This window comes from Cherax quadricarinatus, chromosome 15 (genome assembly GCF_038502225.1).
Source record: "Cherax quadricarinatus isolate ZL_2023a chromosome 15, ASM3850222v1, whole genome shotgun sequence".
Taxonomy (NCBI): domain Eukaryota; kingdom Metazoa; phylum Arthropoda; class Malacostraca; order Decapoda; family Parastacidae; genus Cherax; species Cherax quadricarinatus.
In genome coordinates this window covers 23148049-23165457 of record NC_091306.1, presented here as the reverse complement: position 1 = coordinate 23165457, position 17409 = coordinate 23148049, and the positions used below count along the sequence as shown (strand labels likewise).

Genomic DNA, 17409 nt, shown 5'->3' with positions numbered 1-17409 from the left:
TGATTCAGTAAGTCAGTCAAGTGATTCAGTAAGTGTGGCGGCCTTCTGCCAAACTAGCGGTTAAATTGTTAACCTGCCGGCCGGCAGTACCAAGGGTACGTCATCAAACCCAATGTACCACTCACTTATTTATCCATACCTCACCTATGCTATTTGTGCTTGGGGATCAACTGCAGCAACACACCTAAAGCCAATAATAACCCAACAAAAAGCTGCAGTAAGAATAATCACTAAATCCCATCCCTGGCAACACACCCCCCCACTCTTCATAGATCTAAACTTACTCCCAGTTCAGTACATCCACACTTACTACTGTGCAATCTATATCTACAGGGCCTTAAACTCTAATATCAACCTTGACCTAAAACGCTTTCTTGTTAGTTGTGACAGAACCCACAGGCATAACACCAGACACAAACATCTCTACGACATTCCCTGTGTCCGATTAAACCTTTACAAAAATTCAATGTATGTCAAAGGCCCTAAAATCTGGAATACCCTACCTGAGAACTCTAGAACTGCAGACACATTCATCACCTTCAAAACTACCATTAGAAAACATCTTATCTCCCTGATACACCCCATCAACTAACTACACGAATACCACCTGGTGGTTCACACTTACACTCACTCACTCATTTGACCATAAACAGAAATATTAATCTCAGTCTTAAAATAATGAATCCTGTGATACTCCAATACTGAAACTATGTACTGTGCCAAAACAAAAGCATTCACATTGCTAAACTCACAAACTAGTATTTAGTCACTTAGCCATAATACCAACTTACCTCATAATTTGTAATATTTTACAATTAAGAATAAAACTAAGTATGCCCGAAATGCCTAGCTATGCTAAGCGTTCTAGTGGTACACTCTGTAATCACAATTTTACTACATGTAAACCAAACAATAACCAAATTTCTGTAAACTCAGCATTGTAATCCTTATAGAGAATAAACTTTGAATTTGAATGTGGGGACTGCAGAGCCAGCCTTAGAAGCAGTATTTACCAGAACACCTTACGGTATACATCTACTAGCAGTAGAGAGTATTCATTTGACCATCTTATGGTATATATCTTCTGGCTTCTACTGGCTTTAGAAGGAGCGCTCACCGCAGCTCACTGAGTCTGATGGCCTCAGTTACTTGACGGCCGTATTCAGTGAACTCGCAACATAGTGTGTTCTGCAAGCAGTATTCACCAGACCACCTATGGTGTATATCAACTGGTCTTAGAGGCAGTAGACAGAACTCACCAGACCACCTTACGGTGTACATCTACTGGCCTTAGAGAGTATTCACTCGACTGTCACGGTATACATATGGCCTGTTCCCGAGTGACACAGAGAAGATAGGGTCGGAGTGTGACACTGAAAAAGGCTGGGACCGTAGTGTGACACTGAAGGAAGTATGACAGAGTGTAACACTGAAGTAAGATAATAGGATCGTAGTGGAACACTGAGAGAAGATAGTGTCGTGTGACACTGAAGGAAGATAGGGTCGTAGTGTGACACGGGAATGGCCTCTCTTTAAGAAGAGATCTCCATACTCAGTAATTGGTGATGTCTACAGACTCACCACCGACTCGAGTCAACTGCGGGCCAAGTCATGCTGACGGTGTAGTGTGGCAATGAATGAAGATAAGGTTGGAGTGTGACACTGAAAAGGGCTGGGATCGTAGTGTGACACTGACGGAAGTATGACGGAGTGTAACACTGAAGTAAGATAATAGGATCGTAGTGGAACACTGAGAGACGAGGGTGTTGTGTGACACTGAAGAAGATAGGATTGTAGTGTGACGCTGAATAGCGTCGACAGGCTGGCCTCTGCGAAGAAAGACACTATGCGGGTGTGAGATGAATTAATTACAACTTATTATATATGTACAAAGATGTTACTTATAATTTATTATTGGCATGTACAGTGACACAGTAGTGTCAGAAATTTGTACCCTGTGTGTGGTAGGGTCATGAATTATAATTTATTACTTTAGGATTTGTTTGTACAAGATGCTAATTATAATTTATTATGGTAACATGTATATGTGTATATTATCAGACGTTAATATTTACAGAATACCTCTAGACCAAAGATTGTTTTTATACAATATTAAAGATAATTTATTTTAATGTTTATTTTGTATCCCGAACTCTCTTATATTACGACACTAATAGAAGCCCAATTGGTGTTTTTGTAATAGTAAGTCAGTCAAGTGATTCAGTAAGTCAGTCATTCAGTCAGTAAGTCATTCAGTCAGTAAGTCACACAAACTTATGTGTACCTCTTTTTCATGTGTACAAAGTAACACTTCATTATGGCCACAGGATGTCTTGTCTAATATCTTTGTTTCCTTCGTTAATTCTAAGACTTAAATGCTTACACCTTTTCTTGCCACTTTGAGCAACACTGATATGCTTACTGGGTGTCATGATTGCTTGGCAGATACAAGATATAGCAATTAAAAGATCAAGATATAGCAATTAAAAGATCAAAACACAATTCACAATCACAAGCTTGTAGCATAGAAGTTGAACTGGACACGTATGAAGTATGAATGCTTTGATGGTGGGGTGGTGTCGGGGGGTGGCTGGGGACGGCGGGAGGTCTCCCCAGTTGAACCACAACAAGGCTGCCGCTTGAGGAAAAGGGAAGTTTTTTTTTCCTTCCCACAAACTGAACCATGTTAAATTCATCATACGTGTTACATAAAATTGTGCCACAATTCTTCAATCGTGCTATACCCAAATCATGCCAAATAAACTCGTGCAAAATAACGGTCTACTGTATATGACCTTTAATGAGACTCGGTGGTTATAATCATCATCATTACTAATATGGTGTAACTCGTACAAGTCGTTTGGCTACCACATCTCATTTTTTTTTTTTTTTTTTTTTTTCAACAAGTCGGTCGTCTCCCACCGAGGCAGGGTGACCCAAAAAAGAAAGAAAATCCCCAAAAAGAAAATACTTTCATCATCATTCAACACTTTCACCACACTCGCACATTATCACTGTTTTTGCAGAGGTGCTCAGAATACAACAGTCTAGAAGCATACACATATAAAGATACACAACATATCCCTCCAAACTGCCAATATCCCAAACCCCTCCTTTAAAGTGCAGGCATTGTACTTCCCATTTCCAGGACTCAAGTCCGACTATATGAAAATAACCGGTTTCCCTGAATCCCTTCACTAAATATTACCCTGCTCACACTCCAACAGATCGTCAGGTCCCAAGTACCATTCGTCTCCATTCACTCCTATCTAACACGCTCACGCACGCTTGCTGGAAGTCCAAGCCCCTCACCCACAAAACCTCCTTTACCCCCTCTCTCCAACCCTTTCGAGGACGACCCCTACCCCGCCTTCCTTCCCCTATAGATTTATATGCTTTCCATGTCATTCTACTTTGATCCATTCTCTCTAAATGACCAAACCACCTCAACAACCCCTCTTCTGCCCTCTGACTAATACTTTTATTAACTCCACACCTTCTCCTAATTTCCACACTCCGAATTTTCTGCATAATATTTACACCACACATTGCCCTTAAACAGGACATCTCCACTGCCTCCAACCGTCTCCTCGCTGCTGCATTTACCACCCAAGCTTCACACCCATATAAGAGTGTTGGTACTACTATACTTTCATACATTCCCTTCTTTGCCTCCATAGATAACGTTTTTTGACTCCACATATACCTCAACGCACCACTCACCTTTTTTCCCTCATCAATTCTATGATTAACCTCATCCTTCATAAATCCATCTGCCGACACGTCAACTCCCAAGTATCTGAAAACATTCACTTCTTCCATACTCCTCCTCCCCAATTTGATATCCAATTTTTCTTTATCTAAATCATTTGACACCCTCATCACCTTACTCTTTTCTATGTTCACTTTCAACTTTCTACCTTTACACACATTCCCAAACTCATCCACTAACCTTTGCAATTTTTCTTTAGAATCTCCCATAAGCACAGTATCATCAGCAAAAAGTAACTGTGTCAATTCCCATTTTGAATTTGATTCCCCATAATTTAATCCCACCCCTCTCCCAAACACCCTAGCATTTACTTCCTTTACAACCCCATCTATAAATATATTAAACAACCATGGTGACATTACACATCCCTGTCTAAGACCTACTTTTACCGGGAAGTAGTCTCCCTCTCTTCTACACACCCTAACCTGAGCCTCACTATCCTCATAAAAACTCTTTACAGCATTTAATAACTTACCACCTATTCCATATACTTGCAACATCTGCCACATTGCTCCTCTATCCACTCTATCATATGCCTTTTCTAAATCCATAAATGCAATAAAAACTTCCCTATCTTTATCTAAATACTGTTCACATATATGCTTCAATGTAAACACCTGATCTACACATCCCCTACCCACTCTAAAACCTCCTTGCTCATCCGCAATCCTACATTCTGTCTTACCTCTAATTCTTTCAATTATAACCCTACCGTACACTTTTCCTGGTATACTCAGTAAGCTTATTCCTCTATAATTTTTACAGTCTCTTTTGTCCCCTTTCCTTTTATATAAAGGGACTATACATGCTCTCTGCCAATCCCTAGGTACCTTCCCCTCTTTCATACATTTATTAAACAAAAGTACCAACCACTCCAACACTATATCCCCCCCTGCTTTTAACATTTCTGTCATGATCCCATCAGTTCCAGCTGCTTTACCCCCTTTCATTTTACGTAATGCCTCACGTACCTCCCCCACACTTACATTCTGCTCTTCTTCAATCCTAAAAGATGGTATACCTCCCTGACCAGTGCATGAAATTACTGCCTCTGTTTCTTTCTTAACATTTAAAAGTTCCTCAAAATATTCTCGCCATCTACCCAATACCTCCATCTCCCCATCTACTAACTCCCCTACTCAGTTTTTAACTGACAAATCCATATTTTCCCTAGGCTTTCTTAACTTGTTTAACTCACTCAAAAATTTTTTCTTATTTTCATTAAAATTTCTTGACAGTGCCTCTCCCACTCTATCATCTGCTCTCCTTTTGCACTCTCTCACCACTCTCTTTACCTTTCTTTTACTCTCCATATACTCTGCTCTTCTTATAACACTTCTGCTTTGTAAAAACCTCTCATAAGCTACCTTTTTCTCTTTTATCACACCCTTTACTTCATCATTCCACCAATCACTCCTCTTTCCTCCTGCCCCCACCCTCCTATAACCACAAACTTCTGCCCCACATTCTAATACTGCATTTTTAAAACTATTCCAACCCTCTTCAACCCCCCCACTACTCATCTTTGCACTAGCCCACCTTTCTGCCAATAGTCGCTTATATCTCACCCGAACTTCCTCCTCCCTTAGTTTATACACTTTCACCTCCCTCTTACTTGTTGTTGCCACCTTCCTCTTTTCCCATCTACCTCTTACTCTAACTGTAGCTACAACTAAATAATGATCCGATATATCAGTTGCCCCTCTATAAACATGTACATCCTGGAGCCTACCCATCAACCTTTTATCCACCAATACATAATCTAATAAACTACTTTCATTACGTGCTACATCATACCTTGTATATTTATTTATCCTCTTTTTCATAAAATATGTATTACTTATTACCAAATTTCTTTCTACACATAGCTCAATTAAAGGCTCCCCATTTACATTTACCCCTGGCACCCCAAATTTACCTACTACTCCTTCCATAACATTTTTACCCACTTTAGCATTGAAATCCCCAACCACCATTACTCTCACACTTGATTCAAAACTCCCCATGCATTCACTCAACATTTCCCAAAATCTCTCTCTCTCCTCTACACTTCTCTCTTCTCCAGGTGCATACACGCTTATTATAACCCACTTTTCACATCCAATCTTTATTTTACTCCACATAATCCTTGAATTAATACATTTACAGTCCCTCTTTTCCTGCCATAGCTTATCCTTCAACATTATTGCTACTCCTTCTTTAGCTCTAACTCTATTTGAAACCCCTGACCTAATCCCATTTATTCCTCTCCACTGAAACTCTCCCACCCCCTTCAGCTTTGTTTCACTTAAAGCCAGGACATCCAGCTTCTTCTCATTCATAACATCCACAATCATCTCTTTCTTATCATCTGCACAACATCCACGCACATTCAGACTTCCCACTTTGACAATTTTCTTCTTCTTATTCTTTTTAGTAATCTTTACAGGAAAAGGGGTTACTAGCCCATTGTTCCCGGCATTTTAGTTGACTTTTACAACACGCATGGCTTACGGAGGAAAGATTCTTATTCCACTTCCCCATGGATATAAAAGGAAAATTAATAAGACCAAGAACTATTAAGATAAAATCAAAGAAAACTCAGATGAGTGTGTATAAATAAATGTGTACATGTATGTGTAGTGTGACCTAAGTGTAAGTAGAAGTAGCAAGACATGCCTGTAATCTTGCATATTTATGAGACAGACAAAAGACATCAGCAATCCTACCATCATGTAAAACAATCACAGGCTTCATTTTACACTCACTTGGCAGGACAGTAGTACCTCCCTGGGTGGTTGCTGTCTACCAACCTACTATGTTTATTTATTCTACTGTGGGGTGTATTTATCATCTTTATATGTTATGTATCATGTTTATTATAGAATTTTGAAAAAATATCATAGATGGATTAATGAAAATGTGTATTATAACGTAGTATACGACATTTAATGTGACTCAATGATTATTATTATTACTAATATGATGTCTTGAGACATAAGACACTCTTACTGATTTTAATGTGTACCTGCATGCCAGCACAGTGTGTAAATTTATTTAGGTACAGGTATACATAACTATAATTATCAGAGTATATATAAAACATGAAATAACTTAAAAAACATGTGAAATTTTTGAGTTTCTAGACATAATGGAGAGACTTAGTGCTTAAGGATTTCACGGAGAATGTAAACAAACCGGGTGGGGCACTGTGACCGTATTGGAAAGTCAGGTGGGGGGGAGCGGTATAGAGAGTTTTGGTCATAATTTGAAATGACCGTATTAGCGGAACGCCATAAAGCAAAATGCCATAAAGCGGGGCCCTACTGTACTAGAAATATATACATAGCAGTTATAGGTCCCAACAATGTTTTAGACATGCTGGAGTATATATGAAACTCCTTGAAGCATGGTGTAAGATAAATGTCACTCCACTACTGACAGTGCAGCAGTAGAGTGACATTTGATGATCGTGCACTGCCTTGACTTTATTTGTTTTCTCTGTTACACATAAACATGTCTGTCTGTCTGTCCATCTACCTAGCTCTCTGTTTATCTCTTGTATCTGCTTATCTGTCTCTCTGCTTGTCTTTCTTTCTGTCTCGGAGAGAGCGACTCATGAACCAACAGGTATTACACATGATGCAGAGATGCAGAGTAGACACATCTGATTCCTGAACAAGTGAAAATGCGTATTACTTGCCAGTCATACTTATTATGCATTATATCTACAAGCACAGTATAGCAATTTGTCTGGATTTTTTGGGTTATCCTAGGTAATTTACATTATGTAAAATTGTATTTATGTGTACCTGTGAGACAGACAGAGATAAATACAGACAGACAGATGAAGATAGAAGCAGGCAATCAGTCAGCCACCCAGCCAGCCTGCCAAACACGTATTAAGAACATAAGAAAGAAGGAACACTGCAACAGGCCTACTGGCCTATGCAAGGCAGGTCCAATTCTCCCACCAGCTTAAGCCAATGCCTTGATCTAGTGAGGTCAGACATGTCACTAAGGGAGGAGCACGGCATCCGACCTAGTAGCACAAGCTAGTCACGTCCAACTCACACCCACCCATGCCCACTCATGTATTTATCCTACCTATTTTTAAAACTACACAACATCTTAGCACCTATGATGGTACTCGGGAGTTTATTCCACTCATCCACAACTCTATTACCAAACCAGTGCTTTTCTATACCCTTCCTGAATCTGAATTTTTCCAATTTAAAGCTACTGCTGCAAGTCCTGTCTATGTTAGATATTTTTAGCACACTATTTACATTCCTTTTTTCCATTTACACACCTCAATCATATCCCCCCTAATTCTACGCCTTTCTAGAGAGTGCAGATTCAGGGCCCTCAGTCTATCGTCATAGGGAAGTTTTCTGATACATGGGATCAACTTTGTCATCCTCCTACCTTTTCCATTGCATTTAATATATCCATTCTGTAATACGGTGACCAAAACTGCGCGGCATAATCTAAATGACGCCTAACCAAAGACATATAGAGTTGAAGAACAACCCGAGGACTTCTATTATTTATACTGCTTCCTATGAAGCCAAGGATTCTGTTAGCTTTATTGTGAACACTAATGCACTGTTGTTTTGGTTTTAGATTACTGCTAACCAGTACTCCTAAATCCTTTTAGCAATTTATTTTATTTATTTATTTATTTATTTATTTATTTATTATTATTCTTTGGACATGATACATAGTTGTACAAAGAAATACAGTGGTTGAGTGTACATGCCAAAAGTCCCTTGTATGCAGAGCATTATGGGCAGGCTTAAAATTAACTTAAGATTAACTAAGCAATGATATATTCAGTGGTAAAAATTACAGTAAACAAATTACAACATGAAGTACAAATGCGTATTTCAAATAAGACACTTTATGGTTTTACAAATTTGTAGCATAATAATTTATAATATAATCCGGTCAAATTGAATAAAATCAATGATTTGTAGTGCAGAAACAGGTCATATGGTCATTTGATGAGTTACTGTGCATTAAAGAGAAAGGAGTATTCTATTAGGTAATGTAATTAAAAAAACATAAATACAGTTATTCAGTATTTATTTAGTTGTGGTTGAGTAAGTGGTTTTTAAGAAGAGTCTTGAGGTGATAAACAGAGAGTATTTCTTTTATATTCACAGGTAATGAATTCCAGATTTTTGAGCCTTTATGTGAATTGAGTTTTTACATAGTGTGAGATGGACACGAGGAACATCAAAGAGTGATCTGTGCTTTGTGTTATGGTCATGTGTTCTGTTGAGGTTGGTAAGGAGAAGTTTAAGGGAGGGTTTATATCTGTAATAATAAGATCTACATTATTTAGTTTATATGTGGCATGGTTATTTTTTTGTCCAACATTTAGAACTTTGCATTTGTCTATCTATTCTATCTACTTCTTACTCTAACTGTAGCTACAACTAAACAATGATCCAATATATCAGTTGCCCTTCTATAAGCATGTACATCCTGGAGCCTACCCATCAACCTTTTATCCACCAATACATAATCTAACCAACTACTTTCATTACGTGTTATATCATACCTTGTATATTTATTTATCCTCTTTTAATTAAAATATGTTTTACTTATTACCAAACCTCTTTCTACACATAGCTCAATTAAAGGCTCCCCATTTTCATTTACCCCTGGCACCCCAAATTTACCTACTACTCCCTCCACAACTTGTACAAAATTACTTAGTTAGAAATTTAAAATTTTTGCCTTTGAAATTCCCTCTGTAATTTACATAAAATCTATGATCTAAAATATCTGTTAAAATGGTACATTTAACACATTTTATAAATTATACAAGTAAATACAGTAACCAGTTCTTTTGGTAATTGCTAAATACTTAGCAGAATAAAATTCAAATTCCATAAGTAATAAGATAAAGCAATAAAAACAATGATAACAGAATGCTTACTTGTAACAAGTGCTTTAGTTGATCCTGGAGCAACTATATCCACTTCACTCATAATAAATGCAATATTAAATGGTTGCTGGTCATCTTCACTGATAGACAACCCCTTCTCAGCATTCTCCTCCAATAAGCAACTGTCAAACATAGAGAGCTACCTTCAACATATATTTTTACAGTAAGTAGCAACATTAATATTATTTAATCATTAAAGCCATATGAATCACACAGCAAAGTAAGTACTTGTGCCATTGTATGCATGATCACTAAACCTTTTTACTTACACAGTGGACCCCCAGTTCACGTTATTAATCCGGTCCTGAGAGCTCATCGTAAAGCAAAATTATCAGAAAGCGAATAAATTTTTCCCACAAGAAATAATGGAAATCAAATTAATCCGTGCAAGACACCCAAAAGTATGAAAAAAAAAAACTTTTACCACATGAAATATTAAGTTTAATGCAATAGAATAATTACAATAACAATAATAACAATAGAATAATCACAATAGAATAATTGACACCTACCTTTAATGAAGATCTGGTGATGATTGATGGGATGGGAGGAGGGGAGAGTGTCGAAGTTTTTAATGTTTAGAAGGGGAATCCCCCTCCATTAGGACTTGAGGTAGCAAGTCCTTTTCCGGGGTTACTTCCCTTCTTCTTTTAATGCCACTAGGACCAGCTTGAGAGTCATTGGACTTCTGTCGCACAGCATATCTGTCCATAGAGGCCTGTACCTCTCGTTCCTTTATGACTTTCCTAAAGTGGTTCAAAACATTGTCAGTGTACAGGTTGCCAACACGGCTTGCAGTAGCTGTGTCAGGGTGATTTTCATCAAAAAAGGTTTGCACTTTAAGCCACATTGCACACATTTCCTTAATCTTTGAAGTAGGAAACTTCATCAATTTCTCTATCCCCTCCTCTTAAGCAGTTTCCTCAGGTGTGGCCTCTTGCTGTTGAAGATGATCTAGCAGCTCATCAGTGGTTAGTTCGTCATTGTCCCCCTCCACCAACTCTTCCACATCCTCCCCACTAACCTCCAACCCCAAGGACTTTCCCAATGCCACAATGGATTCCTCAACTGGCATAGGATTCCCAGGGTTAGTCTCAAACCCTTCAAAATCCCTTTTGTCTACAAATTCTGGCCACAGTTTCTTCCAAGCAGAGTTCAAGGTCCTCTTAGTCACTCCCTTCCAAGCCTTACCTATAAGGTTTACACAACTGAGGATATTAACCCTTTCAGGGTCCAAGCCCCAAATCTGGAGTCACGCACCAGTGTCCAAGAATTTTCAAAAAAAAAATTTGTTATTTTTTCTGATGAAATCGTAGAGAATCTTTTTGTGAAGGTAATAAAACAAAAAGTACGAAATTTGGTGGAAAATTGACGAAATTATGCTCTCGCGAATTTTGATGTGTCAGCGATATTTACGAATTGGCGATTTTGCTGACTTTGACTCCCATTTTAGGCCAATTACATTATTCCAATCAACCAAATTCTTAGATATTTCACTAGTATTACTTCTATTCTATCGATTGAGCACAAGAAATCGCCAAGTCAACTGTTTCAACTACAAAATAAAGTGATTGGAAATTGTTAATTTGGCCAATTTAACACAAAGTTCAAAATATTCCAATTTCAAAATAGGGTCCAGAATAAACAATGTAGGCATTCCTGGCACTAAACTAACATTTCCTCTGTTCATTAGTTATGTTTTGAGGTTTTACAAATAAATTCCATTTTGATTTTTTATTCACATAATGAATTTTTATTCACACCAAAAAATAGAAGATTTACTGTTATGCAATACTGTAATAATTGTATAAATATCATCACCATATTTGTGAACGTATATTAGACCCACCAGCTGATGTGTATTAGACGTGTGAGGTCGTTTGTTTACTCTTGAATATCGGCAAAAATTTAACATTTCTGCTACTTTGAGCTCAGTTTCAAGCCATTTCCAGTGCTAAAACCAATCAAAATCATCTCTATTTCTGTAATATGTCTTCCATTCTATCAAATGAGACCAAGAAATCGCAAATACAACTATAAAAAACATACGAAAAAACACTGCAAAGTTGCTGTTTTAATCGAAAAATCATGATTTCAGTTTTTTTCTCTCATTATACACAGCGTGCTGCAGGATCTGTTTTAGGTGGTGCACACATACCACATAGATGTATTCTCTCATATCTAGGCCCAAATGTACCACTCACAGTTTATCAGAGTGAGCTGAGCTCATGGCGTAGATCTACGGTTTGGACACTCACCGTAAAGCCGTAGATCTACGGGACGGACCCTGAAAGGGTTAAAGTGATCCTTCCAAAACTCCTATAGAGTCAATAGAGTATCTGTGGTCACTTCAAAGAACTTTTCAAACATAGCTTTTGCGTGCAGTTCCTTGAAGTTGGAAATGGCCTGCTGGTCCATGGGCTGCAGGAGAGGAGTGGTATTAGGAGGCAAAAACTTGACCTTAATGAAGCTCATGTCCCCACAAAGTCGCTCTGCCAAGTCTGTAGGATGACCAGGGGCATTGTCTAACACCAGGAGGCACTTAAGGTCTAATTTCTTTTCAATTAGGTAATTTTTCACAGTGGGGGCAAATGCATGGTGTAATCAGTCATAGAAAAAGTCCCTAATGACCCATGCCTTAGTGTTTGCCCTCCACAGCACACACAAATTAGCCTTGAGGATATTCTTTTGCCTGAACGCTCTGGGAGTTTCTGAGTGATACACCAATAAAGGTTTCACTTTGCAATCACCACTAGCATTGGCACACATCAGAAGAGTAAGCCTGTCTTTCATAGGCTTATGTCCTGGGAGTGCCTTTTCCTCCTGAGTAATGTAGGTCCTGCTTGGCAATTTCTTCCAAAACAGGGCTGTTTCGTCACAATTAAACACTTGTTCAGGTTTCAATCCTTCAGCCTCTATGTACTCCTTGAATTCATGCACATATTTTTCAGCTGCTTTTTGGTCTGAACTGGCAGCCTCACCATGCCTTATCACACTATGTATGCCACTATGATTCTTAAATCTTTCAAACCAACCTTTGCTGGCCTTAAATTCATTCACATCACCACTAGTTGCAGGCATTTTTCTAATTAAATCCTCATTCAACTGCCTAGCCTTTTCACAAATGATTGCTTGAGAGATGCTATCTCCTGCTATCTGTTTTTCATTTATCCACACCAATAACAGTCTCTCAACATTTTCTAACACTTGCGATCACTGTTTTGTAATCACAGTTGCACCTTTTGCAAGAACAGCTTCCTTGATTGCCGTTTTCCTGCTCACTATAGTAGAGATGGTTGATTGGGATTTACTATACAACTTGGCCAGGTCCGACACACGTACTCCACTTTGCAATTATCTCTTTCTTCATTTCAATAGTCATTAGCACCCTTGGTCTCGATGGGTTGGCACTAGAAGCTTTCTTGGGGCCCATGGTGATTTATTTTGCAGAAACAAGCACCAAAAACAGTGATAATATGGGTAATATGGAATGTACCGAATGTATCCTTAGATGCGCGCACACTGGCTGGCTTGTAAACACTGGTACACATGGGGCAGTTCAGGCTACATGTGGACACGTCTTGTATGAATCGTATCGCGTACCGGGTTTTGTAACGGGAGCCGAGGCAAATTTTTTGCGATATAATGCTTCGGATACCGGATTTATCGGTTGCCGATGACTTCGCGAACCGGGGGTCCACTGTGTTCAGCTTTTCTCAAACATGCACATCAGTCTCCATATCTATTCGAGTATAATTTCTAGCTCTATTTAGTAGGTTGGTAGATAGCAACTACCCAGGGAGGTACATACTACCGTGCTGCCAACCGAGTGTAAAATGGAAACCTGTAATTGTTTTACATGATGGTAGGATTGCTGGTGTCTTTTTCTGCCTCACAAACATGCAAGATTTCAGGAACATCTTGCTACTTCTACTTACACTTAGGTCACACTACACATGCATGTACAAGCACATGTATACACACCCCTTTGGGTTTTCTTACTAGTTCTTGTTCTTGTTTATTTCCTCTTATCTCCACGGGGAAGTAGAACAGAATTCTTCCTCCGTAAGCCATGTGGGTCATAAGAGGCTACTAAAATGCTGGGAGCAAGGGACTAGTAACCCTTTCTCCTTTAACCCTTTGACTGTCGCAGGCCCCTTTCTGAAACTGTCATTCTATTTCGCCAAATATTCAAAAAAAAAAAAAATTCTTTTGAAAATGTTTAGATTATTTTTCTGATCGTTTTCGTGCCAAAAAAATTTTTTTGCCATCGGTACTTACCGAGATATAGAGGCGTGAAGTTTGCAGAAAATGAGGTGCATATGGAAACAGAGGCGACTGCCGCTCATCCAGTAAACTTTGGTTTACTTGTATTTGAAGGTTTGTTGTTTTTTCACTATTTTATTTTTTCACATAACTTATGTGACCTGTGAGACCAAAGTAAGGTGCAATGTACATATATACATTCGTTGTATACAACACAATAAGCACACAAACATAATTATCATTATATTATTTACAAAACTTGTTTACAAAAAAAAAACAATACAAAAAACTGTTTATTAATATTGTTCTATAATATATATACCAATGTACAGTCACTGGACATATTCCTAGAAGTCCTGCAGCTTGTGGAACTCTTTGAAACATGTTTTCATACACAATGGTGTTTTATACTCCTCACACATAAAACGAGTGTGTGTGCATTTTTGTGGACCTTTTTTTTATGTGCAACGACAAAATACCTCGTCTGAGCAGTTTTCTTCAAAGTATTAGCAGGCAGTTGTGTTATGTAGTTATCCTAGGTAAATGGTCGTGTGTCATCATTCCTTCCTTCCTACCTTCCTCTCCTACCTTCTTGCATTCCTTTCCTATCTTCCTACCTTCTTTCCTACCTTCCTGCATTCCTTTCCTACCTTCTTTCCTACATTCCTTCCTTACTTTTTTCCTTCCTTTCATCTCATCCTTCCTTCATTCCTGCCTTCCCTTCTTCCTTCTGGTTTCTATAATATATATACACATATATAGTCACTAGATACTTTCATATAACTGCTATTATCACCATTCAGCAAGCTTGTCTTGTGTGCGAGTGTGTGGCTTACAATTGTTTTGAGTCAGGAGTCGGCAGCTGTCAAAATGACACATTGTCTCATTACTCACTCTCCCTACCGCCTGTCAAAACAATGGGTTCGGATGCTGCTTCCCCTCCATTCTATCTAATTATCTTTCTCCCTCATTCTATCTCTTTCAATCTGTCTCTCTCTTTCTATCTGTCTGTCTCTATCTCTGTCTCACAGGTACACATAAATATAAATATACATAGTGCAAATTACCTAGGATAACCCAAAAAATCCAGACAAAGTGCTATACTCTGCTTGAAGATATGAGTAAAGGTGATGACGCAGTCTTGTGGCTCTCTCTGAGACAGAGAGCTAGATAGACAGGAAGCTTGACACACAAACAGACAGACAGACATGTTTGTGTACCAGCGAAAACAAAGTGAGGGCGATGCTCATCAAAAATCACTTCTAATATTTTCTTATCAGCTGCACCCTCCCCCACCCTTGTGTATGCTCATCAAACGTCAGCTCTTATCAGATGTTATCTCAGCTTATCATGTCACTGTCAGGGGTGGAATTTGTTTATCATGCTTCAAGGGAACTTATTATTACCTATTATTATTATTACCTATTCTTTTTCTCCTCCTCCTCTTCCTCCTCCTCCTCCTCCTCCATCTCCTCCCCCTCCATCTCCTCTTCCTCCTTCTCCTTCTCCTCCTCCTCCTTCTCTTCCTTCTCCCCTCCTTCTCCTCCTCCTTCTCCCCCTCCTCCTTCTTATCCACCTCCTCCTCTTCCTCCTGCTTCTCCTCCTCCTCCATCTCCTCCTCCTCCTCCTCTTAGTCTTTCTCTTCCTCCTCCTTCATTCTTCTGGTATCATGAAATTTATCTTCACAGACACTTCCATCTGTGTTAGAGCATCGCTTGGGAAGAGAAGAGTCCCAGATTTGCTGGGGAGTCACATATTTCTTACCGTTAGGCATGCTGAAAAAGGAGGGCTGAAATGGCATTCCCACAATGCACCACTGGCTCCCCTATTTTTTTTTATATGGTGCACACTGACCATGCAGACCCATCCTCTCACATGTGGGCCTACCAGCTTTCTCCTGCTTGATTTGAAGCCGCTAGAATTTATGCGTATAAATACGTCAGAATCAGTCGCGTGTAAGACGTATATATATGACCAAAACAGTCAAAGGGTTAAACATTACTAATTTTAAAAAGAGAAACTTTCATTCTTCTTGTTAGGTCACCCTGCCTCGGTGAGATACAGCCAGTTTGTTGAAAAAAAAATTAGCTGCAAATCTGAAATACTGAAATAAAAAAAATGGCATTATGACTTTAAATTAGGGTGGAAATTTATAAGTTTGTCACTGATTATACATATGATTCCAAGGAACTTACCAACAATTTTCATCAGCTGGATATTTAGAATGCTACACAGAAAGAAATTTTACAGCTGAAAACAAGTACAGTGAAACCCTGAGTTTTGGAAGTAATCTATTCCAGGAGCAAGTCCTAAAGTCGAAATGGCCTAAAGTCGAAGCAATATTTCCCATAAGAAATAATGTGAATCTAATTACAGTGGACCCCGCCTTACGATATTAATCCGTTCCTGAGAGCTCATCGTAAGCTGAAATTATCGTTAGCCGAATTAATTTTCCCCATAAGAAATAATGGAAATCAAATGAATCCGTTCCGGACACCCCAAAGTATGAAAAAAAAAAATTTACCACATGAAATATTAATTTTAATACACACAAACTGAAGAAGACATGCACAATTACTACTCTACTAAGAATAGAATACATGACACTTACCTTTATTGAAGATCTGGTGATGATTGATGGGATGGGAGGAGGGGAGTGTGTGGAAGTTATTGTTAAGAAGGGGAATCAATCCCCTTCCATTAGGACTTGAGGTAGCAAGTCCTTTTCCGGGGTTACTTCCCTTCTTCTTTTAATGCCACTAGGATCAGCTTGAGAGTCACTGGACCTCTGTCACACAACAAATCTGTCCATAGAGCTCTGTACCTCCTGTTCCTTTAAGACTTTCCTAAAATGGGCCATAACATTGTCATTGTACAGGTTGCCAACATGGCTTGCAGTAGCTGTGTCAGGGTGATTTTCATCCGTAAAGGTTTGCAGTTCAACCCACTTTGCACACATTTCCTTAATCTCTTTCTTCAATTCCATATTAATTCTCACCCTTTTTACCACAGGGATGGCACTAGAAGCTTTCTTGAGGTCCATGGTGACTTATTTTGCAGTTACAAGCACTAAAAACACTGGGATAATGTGAAATGTACCGAATGTATGCGTAGATGCGACCTCGCTGGCTGGCTTGTAAACACTGGCGCTGAGGCCATACATGGGATGCGTCCCGGACGAATCACATAAGGCAAGTTTTTATCGTGAGGCGAGGCAAAATTTTTGTGTTCAAATGCTTCGTACGACGGATTTAACATAACGCGATGCGTTCGTAAGGCGGGGGTCCACTGTAATTTGTTCCACCCAAAAATATTGACAAAAAATTATTTTTTTTAGAGAATAAATACAGTGGTACCCCGAATTATTCAAACTTAATTTGTTCCAGAAGGCTGTTCAAGTGCTGATACTGGATGAATTTGTTCCCACAAGAAA

The 17409-nt window shown here is 38.8% G+C and overlaps 1 protein-coding gene across 3 annotated transcripts in view; it reads right to left on the bottom strand.

Moving 5' to 3' along the window:
* LOC128689283 (lysosomal cobalamin transporter ABCD4) overlaps window positions 1-17409 on the bottom strand; it is a 368619-nt gene that overhangs the window by 159721 nt on the left and 191489 nt on the right. For all 3 annotated transcript variants that reach the window (XR_011392042.1, XR_011392041.1, XM_070085217.1), the window contains one exon: window positions 9702-9832. Coding sequence is in view for 1 of the 3 variants with exons in the window: in XM_070085217.1 (XP_069941318.1) it covers window positions 9702-9832 (131 nt within the window). In the remaining 2 variants the exon portion in view is untranslated. The remainder of the gene's footprint in view (window positions 1-9701; window positions 9833-17409) is intronic.